Below are 10647 nucleotides of genomic sequence, written 5' to 3'. Positions count from 1 at the left end.
GGAAAGCTGGCCGATGAGGAGCAAGGCCACCATATGCCAGAAGCAATCCCCCGTGGGACTTAAAAGATCATCCAAGACATACAAAAAGACAACAGACATAATTCCACCTAACGCTAATAAATATTAAAAGACTTTGGTACATTTTAGGAAAGGAAAACATTTAAGCTACCTCCAGCCTATTAGCGAAACTAAATGAAAAGATCACTTTATGAAAAAGGCAGAGCACAACCAATGTCTTTCAGCAACTTGATGTTTTTTCCCCCTGAATGACATCTTCCAGCGGCTTTACAAAAGAACTGAGAGGTCCTTCCAGGGGCCCTGCCTGTGACATCACACAGCGCCCCGGGAGCCACCACAGTGTGTGGCCATGCCATCTGCCACCACACATGATGCACCCCAGCACCACCTCATGCAGCTCCTCTGAGATGTCCTGCCATGGATGATGCTGGAGTGCTCGTAAAGAAAGGCTACAGCCTCATAAAACTGATAGGAGAAGGCTCTTACAGCAAAGTGAAATCCGCCTACTGCGACCGGCTGAAATGCAACGTGGCCATCAAGATAATCGACAGAAGGAAAACTCCTCGGGACTTACTGGAAAGGTGTCTCCCCAGGGAAATAGAGGCTTTGAGACGTTTGCACCACCCCTCAATCATCAAAACCTATGAAATTTTTGAGACATCAGTTGGGAAAGTGTACATAGTGATGGAGCTGGGGCAAAAGGGAGACCTCCTGGACTACATCAAGAACATGGGAGCTATGAAAGAGGAAGTCGCTTGCACGATGTTTCAGCAGTTGGCTTCTGCCATCAAGTATTGCCGCGACTTGCACTTTGCTCACAGGGACCTGAAATGTGAGAACATCCTTCTCGATGAACACCTCAACATCAAGCTGTCAGACTTTGGCTTTTCCAAATTCTTGTCTCAGGATGAAAACGGAGAAATTATTCTCAGTAAAACCTTCTGCGGGTCTGTTGCGTACGCAGCCCCTGAAGTGCTAGAGGGCATTCCTTGTGACCCCAGGATTTCTGACATATGGAGCTTAGGTGTCATCCTATATACAATGGTCTACGCTCTAATGCCCTTCGATGACTCCAATGTCAAGAAAATGATCAGTACCCAGAAAGAACACAGGATTTCTTTCCCCAACACAAAACACCTGACTGTAGAGTGTCAGGACCTCATTTACCACTTACTCCAGCCCAATGTGTCTCAGAGGCTGAGCATAGATGAAGTTTTGAAACACTCATGGTTGCAGATTTCAAACTCCGCGATCCCTGCCCTTCCGCCAGCAGCAGAGGAGGGTGAGCATTCTCAAAACCTGCATGAAGGAAAGCCTGAGCACAAGCAGCAAGCCCAGTCCTATTCTGCAGACAGAAAAGAAGAGGAGAAGGAAACAGGATCCTCTTAAGGATGGCTGGTTTTAGCAGTAACACAAAGTTGGTCTAACTTGTGAACTGCTGGTTCTCACCCTCATCTTCTCTGGACCCTTTCAGCAATAGTCCTCATCTTTTGCTTTACAAAGTACGGCAACAGAAGACACAGTACATCTGCTGAGGTAACTGAACAGCTTAACACCGTTACTCTCAAAAGACCTGTCTCTGATGTGGTTTGCAGGGATGAGAAGCTACTGTCAAAACACATTGGAAAGTTTCTTTCAGTGCTGCTGACACTTAACAGCTTTTAGCTCACGTTTCTCAAGTTCCTGACTACACCAGCTGCAGAATTCACACGCGCATCAACCACATTTTGGATTCAGCAACAGGGCAGGTTGTTAGGAAGTGTGAACTGATGTCTGAAGCCGTACACATACTGTTTTCCTAATGTACCAACTCTCTTGACAGGCTCGCTGTACATCCAAGAGCATCAGTTTAAAACCCACATAAATTAAAGTGAAGGCCTCTAAAATTCTGGGTCACGTCTCAATGTATGCATGGTTGTATCCCCTCTTCTGCAAAGTACAAAACCAAAGAAGTTAGACGCGCTGGAAAGAAGTCCAGTTCAACCTTTTAGGAAGGCTTATCACATTTTATAAATAGACATATCTGTACAGAAAAGTATTTAAATGCATGGCCACCTGAAAAAGAGAAATACATCTTTTAAAAAACTATTGGTGTTTTCCAAGAGTCCAGAATCTTCTCTGCCATTGCAGAAAGCATCCTTTCGCTTCAGCAGCCCCGTGCATCACACCCATGCAGTTCAAAGGGAAGTTACACCACAGCAGGAGATACTCTGCTTTCAAAAAGCACATCTCAGGCTATTTTAGCTATATAGTCTACAGTAGTGCTCGTCCCAGATCTTGTAATTGCTGGCTTCCATTCTGGCAGCTGGATCTAGACACCCCTTACTACCGATGGCTCACATCATCTAGATTCTGGACAGCTGAACACAGCCAGTTCACTATATAAGTTCACTTGCTGGTGACTGGAATATTCAGAAGAAATCAGATGCCTTCCTTCTTTTAGGAAGCTGCAGTAAATCATCTGTGATTGATGTAGTATCCTGAGATGCCGGCGTCTGAGACACTGTCCTAGACTGCGGGGTGCTTGTGGGTGTATGAGGTCCACCTGCTGGGGTCTTGTAACCAGGAGTTCCTGTGTGGGCTGGGGAAGGGGTATAGCTGGCTCGCAGGGCTTTGTCAGTATATTTACTTGCAGTCCTGTTTACCAGTCTTTGCAAAGCTGGTGACATTGCTGGGCTTAGTCCTTTTGGAGTGAGGCTGGAATAGAATAAACAGTTTTAAAAGATTTTATGGTAAAAACCTATCATTTATCACAAAGAGCATCAATGCTTCCACAGGTGAGCTTAGTGTCCACTCCCCTCACAGACCAGACCCACTGGCTGCAGAAGCCATTCTGCCTACAGGTAAATGCTGCCTGTCTCTCCAGAGACAAGTGACAGAGAAACCTCCTCCATCCCCCCCAAATCTGAGTGGCACTGCCTGCATTTTCCTTTGAGCCTGTTCTGTCCTTCCTGTGACCCAGTCAAGCAAGCCTTATGTCTCCTCTTTGCAATGAGGCAAGACACTGATCCAGATGTATTGCTGGGTGGCTGTAGGGCAGAACAGTGATGCTGACAAGAGGGAGCATCAGGGACAGCCACCAGCCCCCTTCCCTCAGGAATTAAGTTTTTTAATTTCTAAAAAGTTCCGAGTCTGACTGTACCTCTTCCTGCCTCCAGTAATCTTATAATTCCTCCCTTTCTATATGTGTTCGCTTAAATCTCATCAGAAAATACCCATTCCCATTTCTGCTGTCAGAACAGAAATCTCACCTGGCCAAGTTTTCTGATGCTTTTCGAAGTGCCTCCTGCTTCTTTGCTCGGTTTTTAGCTGCTGCTTCATTTGCCATCTTGAGTCCTAACCTCTCACGGCGCCCAGGCTCCAGGATCTATAAATGCATCACACAGTTCATTTACCAAGGCACTCGTATGAGCACTGCATAAATGAGTCAAAGCACCACCACAGTTGGATTCCAGCCTACAGGGATCTAAACCAGGAGAAGTGGGGTCAGCCCACAGCTCTCTGCTGCTACATAGAAAGCAGAGAGGACACAGAGAAACCTTCAACCTGCCTTAGCAAGTAACAAAAATGGTAAAACCAGTTGAGTCAAAGCAGCAGCCATTCATTACCTCTGGCATTTCCTCCTGCTGTCTCTCCTAGACAAACAATGTTACCTGTGTCTTGTCTAGCCTGGCCTGTAGCCAGCCAGCTCTCAGGCAAACACAGACACTGCTAAGCAGCAGCAGAACCAGTCAAGAGCTTCGGAGTCTGACAGAACAGAGGCACATACAGCAAATTACACCTGTCTTAAACTGAGCCTCTGACAGCTCACATTCAGTGACACCAGCAAGAGACAGGTGGCATGCGGGGTCACCTGGCATTAGCAAAGTCAGAGTGCCTTTTCTACTCTCAAGTGATACACCTGTGACAGCCAGAAGATCAAGACAGAGGAAAATCCTACATTTTCTACCCATTCATACCCTAAAATTAGAGAAATCAGGTGTATTCAGCATCCTCTGAAATCCCCTTTGACTAGGCCCATTACCAAATACTGAGTCTCACTCTCCTCCCAACAGTGTGTGTTCCATCTCAGGTACCTCCCCCAAGAAGCCTTCATGTAGTGCTGTGTCCACCTCCACCCTCCAAGCAGAGCCCAGATTAGTGTCAAAGACTGGGATACACCACCCAGAGATGTGTCACACCCCCACAACAACGATAATCTCTTAGTTACTCACTTGCCTTTCCCTTCTTAGTTCCCCTACCCCTCAAAAGAATGACTTGCTGACTCCTGACATGAAATACCTTGAAGGCTGGTCCAGGTGTTCTGTCCACATACGGCGTTTCTGAGCCTTCTATACGCAAAGGGGTGCTTTCAATTTCACCCCATGTCATAAAAGGAGACTCGTTCACACCTAAAAACAAATTTTAAAAGTCATGCTCATGCAAGACATTTGACTATTCATTCACCACAAAAAAATCCAGAGAAGCACATGATGAAATGCAGCAAAACCATCCACATACAAAGGAGCCCCTCCACTGCAGACGAAATAACAGCCAATGTTGAACAGTAACATGTGGTTCCTTTAAAAGGGTGTGACCTTAAACTCACAGGATTGCCTGTGGCTGTACCACCCTCTAGATTACAACACTCAAGCACTGTCCTTTCCACGGGTTTATTTTTCCATCTGGCAAGCTTTCGCTCAGTGACACTTTCATTTTTTCCTCGACGGTACGAGTTTTCATACAATAGCAGAGGGGAAGAGTCCTTCAACAGGGAATTAATCAAAAGCAAGGAAACAGGCAGAGGACTTAAGATACATATAACAGTCAAGCGTTCTCACAGTTCATCTTGAGGCTAGTCTGTACCAAACAGCAACTGCACCTGGCCTAACAGCTACAACTGCAGAACAGATTTTAAGTGCCCCATTAAGTCCTTGGCTAGAAAATCCTGCTGTCCAGGGTCTGGAGCAGGCATTTACAATGGGGAAAGGTGTGCTCCACATGCCACCTACAGGCTTTCCAGAGGAAAAGCCTCGGTATGTTCACCTTCTAGCATAATAACAGAGAGGGAAACACGATGACTAGAGAAAAACAGCTAAAAATTCAGATACCGCATTGCAACAGGAAGAAATCAAATCAGTTTGTTCTAACTGAAAGTATCCTGCAGCTAATACATTTGAACAAAAGGAATCTATAATACACAAATGTATTCAAAGGAAGAACCTAGATAGCAGTAAACCTGGGGGAAAACCGTAGGTTAGACTGTGAAGGAAGTGAGATACAACACATCCCTATGATCCAGGCTGAGCCATCACTCAGCAAGCTACTGGACACACCAACACAAAAGCTCCTCATTTTGAGAAATGAGCAACTACACTCGTTGGAAGGTTCACGTTTATGAAATGTTTGAATTCTTATCTTTAAGCTCTAGAGAAGCATCACCCAAGGATAAAACAAGCAGCCACAGCACCCCAGTTACCTAGGAAGGCTCAATGCCTTCTAGATGATTCCTGAGCAGTGGCACAGCAGCTTGCTCAGAGCCTCCGGGGTACAGCATGATTTCTCTTGCCAGTGTATTGCACTAGAACTTAAGCACTGCATTGAGCTGGTGTGCACAAGAAAGTCACCAGTTCATGAGACACATATGGATAGAAGGCTTACCTCCTTGTCTAAATCAACAATACCCCAGTGCTGAACAATCAGAGCATCAAAATAAGTGCAGTCACAGTCCCTTTACATCAGAAAAAAAAAAGGAAGAAGACCCTCTTACCAGGGGCAGGAGAGGGGGTAGCCACAAATCCATATCCATTCACTTTTGGAGACTCTTGGGGTATCAGCTCTTTCCCATCTGGACCCACTTTGCCCTGTTTGTACTGAAATAAAAAAGATAACGCCATTCATGTGGAGAAAGGTGTGAGTCAGCTGTATCTAGCACACACACATATTTCTCCTGGTTGATGAATAAAACCAACGTCTAACAAGGTTTTAGTTAAGAGTAGTAAAATTCAGAAGTATTCAGAAGTAAAATATCCAACCTGGGCATTAAGGGCTGCAGCTTGCTGGAGCTGGGACTTGCTCACAGCTTGACTGAAAGGGTCCTTCACAAAACGGGTGTTTCGATGGACAACTTCCCTGGGCTTCTTAAACACTTCATCCTTATCAGGTACACCTTGAAAAACAAAACGTCTGTTAAGAAAGGGCACAGGTAACAGTACACAGCGTGCTCTAAAGCTCTTGACCAACATGACACTTGCCATACGTTCCTACACAACACAGAATCCATCAGCAACTGCCGTGTGTATTTCTAGCAATTTCAAACAAAATTTGCACCAGATATACGTTTTGTAATATCTGAAATCCAGAAATTAAGATCAGATTTTGCAATCAGCTGCACAGGAGCATGATCCAAAGGGAAAAAAAAATAAAAATCTAAAAACTTCTTAACTTCATATATCTGAGCTTCACAGAAGAAAAGGTGCAGTATAACCAGTAAGAGTTGCTCAGTCATTTACAGAAGTGCTGCAAGCACTGTTTGGAGTCAACCCACCGAGAACCAATCTCTCTCCTGAGAAACCAGCACACCTCACCTGTTGGGTAATACATGAGGGTGTTTCGAGCCGTGTACTCCCAGGTCTCCAGTCCAGCTTTCACGTTCTCCAGAGCTTGCTGCTCTGCTGAAGGAAGTGCCAGGTTCTCATTTCGTCGCTGAAAGGGTGATGGGAAAAAATTTTTTAAAGAAAAAAAAGTCAGGTCTGAGCCAGACTCCTGTAGTCTTTTAATCAGGCACACACAACTTGGAGAGCTCAGTCACCAGCTAACTGCCTTAGCACACTTTGCACCCGCCGTGGCACAAGCACTCCCTCTCTGCAAGTGGCATTTGAGAAACCATCCCATTCAGCAGACAACAACTCCATACACAGTTCTGGTATAAAAGCAGGTGAGTACCAAGGAATTAACATCTCAGACAGATTATGAATTTGTTTATAGCATCTTGTGACAACACTCGTGATGGTTCAAACTTTTTCTGTTTTTTCTCTATCTACTAATCAAAATCCAAACGAAGCATTCATTGCTAAACAAGGGAAGAGCAACATATGAGACATCTAATATCAAGGCAGTCTACAAGGCTTTGGCATGTAACCTTGGGAGAATACTTGTACCACCCTAGTCTCATACAAACTGTACTGGCTGAGGCAAGCAGTAACAAAAGAAGAGACATTTCTTCAATACTTGGAGAGTTTTCAATTATTTCAATAGGCAGTAAATGTATGGAAGCATTTGATATATTCACACTATTATTTGAGTGTTGCTATCAGCACACTTGTAACACCGACATAGAAAAGTAACTCACAGAATGCAGTCAGCCACTGATAAGTTACTCCATATTAAAATTCTCTCATACTAATTAAACCAATTACTGCCAGAAGCTATAAAATAAAGACATCAACTGATGTTGTCTTTAACAGGTATCATCCATATACATTTAAATAGCAGTACTGTCACCGAATACCTTAAATGAGGCATAGTGGAGCTACACAAACAGGCACACCATGCAAGGAAATACAAAGTCTGAAGGCAGTGCTGGCTGACAGGAAGACACACATCAGCACAAGACTGGCTCCAGCAACTTCACCTTGACCTGAAACAACCCCTGTGCTTTGGGAGCGTTTTCCTGCTGCTGCCTTTTAATTCTGGATGGAAGCATTCAAGCAAAGAAGATGCATAAAGAGCCACAGAGGGCATTTTTATTGTAACAGACTCTGAGGGTTTACATTAGCTGGGATGAAATCCTAACACTCGCAACTGCAGTAAACACTCATGCGTCACTGCCAAACTTCATTAAAAACTACTGCAGCTCTCATCCATCACTGACACATCTGGCAACAGTGCCAGCTGCTCACTGCTGATGGAGAGATTGACATGGCAGCCCCAGCACAGCTCCTGCAGCTCCCACGAAGCTGAGGAAGGCAGCACAGCCAGACTGCTTACAGTACTTTACTTTGGCAGCTGAACGGATCATTACTGATAAGAGAAACAGGAAACTGAAATAATAAAAACAATAACAACAAATAATAAAGGGCTGACAGACAAACAACAGCAACTGTTCTCAGGTGCTCTCTTTGGTATTGCTGCTTATAAAGGAGGCTGCCAACAGCAGCAACACTTGCATTTAGTGCAATGCCTCACAGTCCCAAAGCTTTAAGACCAGACAGATCCTCAGCAACAAAGCCAGCACTGTTCTCGTGTTATAGATGGGGAAAAAACCAGGACTGTAAAAGGAAGCAATGAGCTGCCACAGGAGTCAGGAAACTCAGGCTTAGCTCAGATTTAGATGTGATCACCCCACTCACCTAGCAAAAAATCAAGACCTTTCTGTTCTTATTCAAGAACAGGAATAATTCAACAGTATAATGCAATAGCCCTATGCTCAGAGCCAATGAATTCTCACCCGTATTTATAGCAGGATTCAAAACCAGGAGGCAATATAATATTCTATTTAATCAAGCAAGGAAAAAATAGAGTAAAACAGTATTTCCCTGCTGTGTCACTTCGGAAGACCAGAGACACAGCCGAGACATCTCCTTACCTGTGTATACTCCTCTTCTGCACTGTACAGCCAAGCGTGCTTGACTTTCTCCTTCTCTTTGGCCACTTCCATGATCTGCTCAAATGAAGCATTATCTTCACTCGTGTGTTTTGCTAAGAAGCTGTCCAGATTGGGAAGTGCATCTTTATCATCTTTTTCTGCTTCTCCTAACAAAAGGAGGGAAGAAGCCTGAGAAAGGTTAACACCTCCCTTTCTATGACAGCACTATACATAACTCTTAATCCCTTCTGACAGCAAGCCTTCTACGGACCCACTAATAAATAACATAAAGCTTGGTGAAAAAAAATATATACACATATGTACTTGCACACAATAATAACTGCTTTTTTGGAAGGCATGTAATCAACCTTCACATAAAACCTTGTATGGTATTTATAGCTATTTGTGTTAAAGGGAAAACACACAAGTGGGCAGCTGCTAGCATTTTTAATATACCATACGAATAGCTCTGTCCCTACACTCTCTGCTTACTTACAGAGTTAATTTCAGGTGACACAGGAAAAATTTACATGGCCATAAAGAGACCCATAATTGAGAATTCATACACGCAACGTAAAACATCACAACAAGTTCAATGTCAGAGTGATCGTTTTCATCGACTAGAAGGTCAAAGGAAACTCCCTAAATATCTGCTAAATACCCAAAACCCTTATCGGAGACAAAGCTCACAAGAGCACTTTGCTGCTGCTGAAGATTTTGGCTAGAAAAACATCGTTCTCCTACCTCCCTCTCCAGCTTTGCTGCCAGCTTTGGATTTATTCCCCGGTTGAACACCACCTGGATGCACTTCTGGGGTTTCAAACGTGGCTGGAGTAACATCTGTGATGAAAAGAAAAGGCTCAGACGGTTACTAGAGCATGGAACAGGCCACTTGCTGTGACATCTGCCACCACAGAAATGGTCATGGGCCAAACAAGTCACAGGAGACATATCAAGAGAGCAACAACTGAACTAAGAAGTTATGAAAAGACTCCAAAATATTCCATTCGATTCTGTCCCAACCACTGAACTAGATTTTGCGCTCATCTAAGACATTATCTTTCTCCTGCAGTGAAAAAAAAGATCACAGGAGAGCCACAGCCCAGTATATTTGCCACCCTATCTACAGCTTTTGCTAATCAAAGCAAGCAGCAACATAACAAGCTTCACCTAGGCCAGGACCAGCACCTGCAGTACGGGAGGAAGGGAATTCAGCTAGTGACGGACACCCTTTGCCATTGCTGGTTACCTAAACCTTACTGTGAGAGCTCGGCCAGGGACTGGGCTTTGTATAAGAAACACCTGAAAGCAAACACAACGGGGCAGTGGCTGCCTGCTGTGTGAACCTCTGAGAGCCATGAGCTTCCAAGGCCTTCTGTCCCCAATATATGAAAATCTTACACATCTGTAGATGCAACGAGAAACCCTAGAACTATAAGAATAATTCAAAACATAGCTTAGAGTTTCTGACAGTATAATATAGCCCATTAGAGCATGCAGCATTCCCGAGGGAGCAGGAACTCGGCAAAAGATGCCTATGAGGAATGGTTATTCAATAGCTGTTTGTTCCAAAACCAATCCCTCAGGAAGGAATTATTACACACCACCAAAGAGAAACTCAGCATCAGCCATCAAATACTGGATACTGCCCGATCTGCTGTACTAATTCTCATGCAACATCAATCTTGAATCTTTAAGTTAAGCACTGCCTGCACAAAGTTAGATAAACCAGAGCAGTAACATTAGATATAAAACCTGAAGGCCCCAGTGAGACAGTTCTTACAGGGTGCAGGTGTGTCCCTCGATGCCTTGCCCAAGGAGGAACCAAACTTGATAGCAATTTGTCTCATTTTCTCCAGATCACCATTTTCTTCAGCTTCCAGATATTCTTTCTGTGCTCGCAACTTCTCCACATCAGGAAAGAAGTCTCGCTGAATGATTTTCTCTAAGCCCTACAAACACGGAGACAACTTCAAAGTCAAGCCAGGACCCCTCAGAGTGCCAGCCCAGCTCAGGTCCGGCCACGCAGCCCACGGGGAGGGCACGCCGAAGCTGGGCCGGTG

At 44.5% G+C, this 10647-nt stretch overlaps 2 protein-coding genes across 2 annotated transcripts; one reads left to right on the top strand and one right to left on the bottom strand.

Moving 5' to 3' along the window:
- The first annotated feature begins 435 nt into the window (after nucleotides 1-435).
- On the top strand, nucleotides 436-1407 carry TSSK2 (testis-specific serine kinase 2). The gene has a single exon (XM_010182709.1). It carries the CDS (start codon nucleotides 436-438, stop codon nucleotides 1405-1407), a length of 972 nt encoding a protein of 323 aa, XP_010181011.1.
- An 898-nt stretch (nucleotides 1408-2305) lies between these two features.
- DGCR14 (DiGeorge syndrome critical region gene 14) lies at nucleotides 2306-10536 on the bottom strand (the record flags this gene model as incomplete). The annotated part of the gene is made up of 9 exons (XM_010182708.1): nucleotides 2306-2715; nucleotides 3270-3385; nucleotides 4300-4409; nucleotides 5768-5870; nucleotides 6033-6166; nucleotides 6585-6702; nucleotides 8585-8751; nucleotides 9329-9424; nucleotides 10368-10536. Coding segments are annotated over 9 exons (1299 nt in total), but the record flags the coding sequence as incomplete, so codon positions are not given.
- Between the last annotated feature and the right edge of the window lie 111 nt (nucleotides 10537-10647).

Source organism: Mesitornis unicolor, unplaced genomic scaffold (genome assembly GCF_000695765.1).
Source record: "Mesitornis unicolor isolate BGI_N332 unplaced genomic scaffold, ASM69576v1 scaffold6034, whole genome shotgun sequence".
NCBI lineage: Eukaryota > Metazoa > Chordata > Aves > Mesitornithiformes > Mesitornithidae > Mesitornis > Mesitornis unicolor.
The sequence above is the reverse complement of the archived record's forward strand: the minus strand, read 5'-3'. Positions and strand labels throughout refer to the sequence as shown.

Excerpts from the sequence above, each read along its gene's own strand:
- TSSK2 (XM_010182709.1), top strand. The coding sequence starts at position 436 with ATGGATGATGCTGGAGTGCTCGTAAAGAAAGGCTACAGCCTCATAAAA.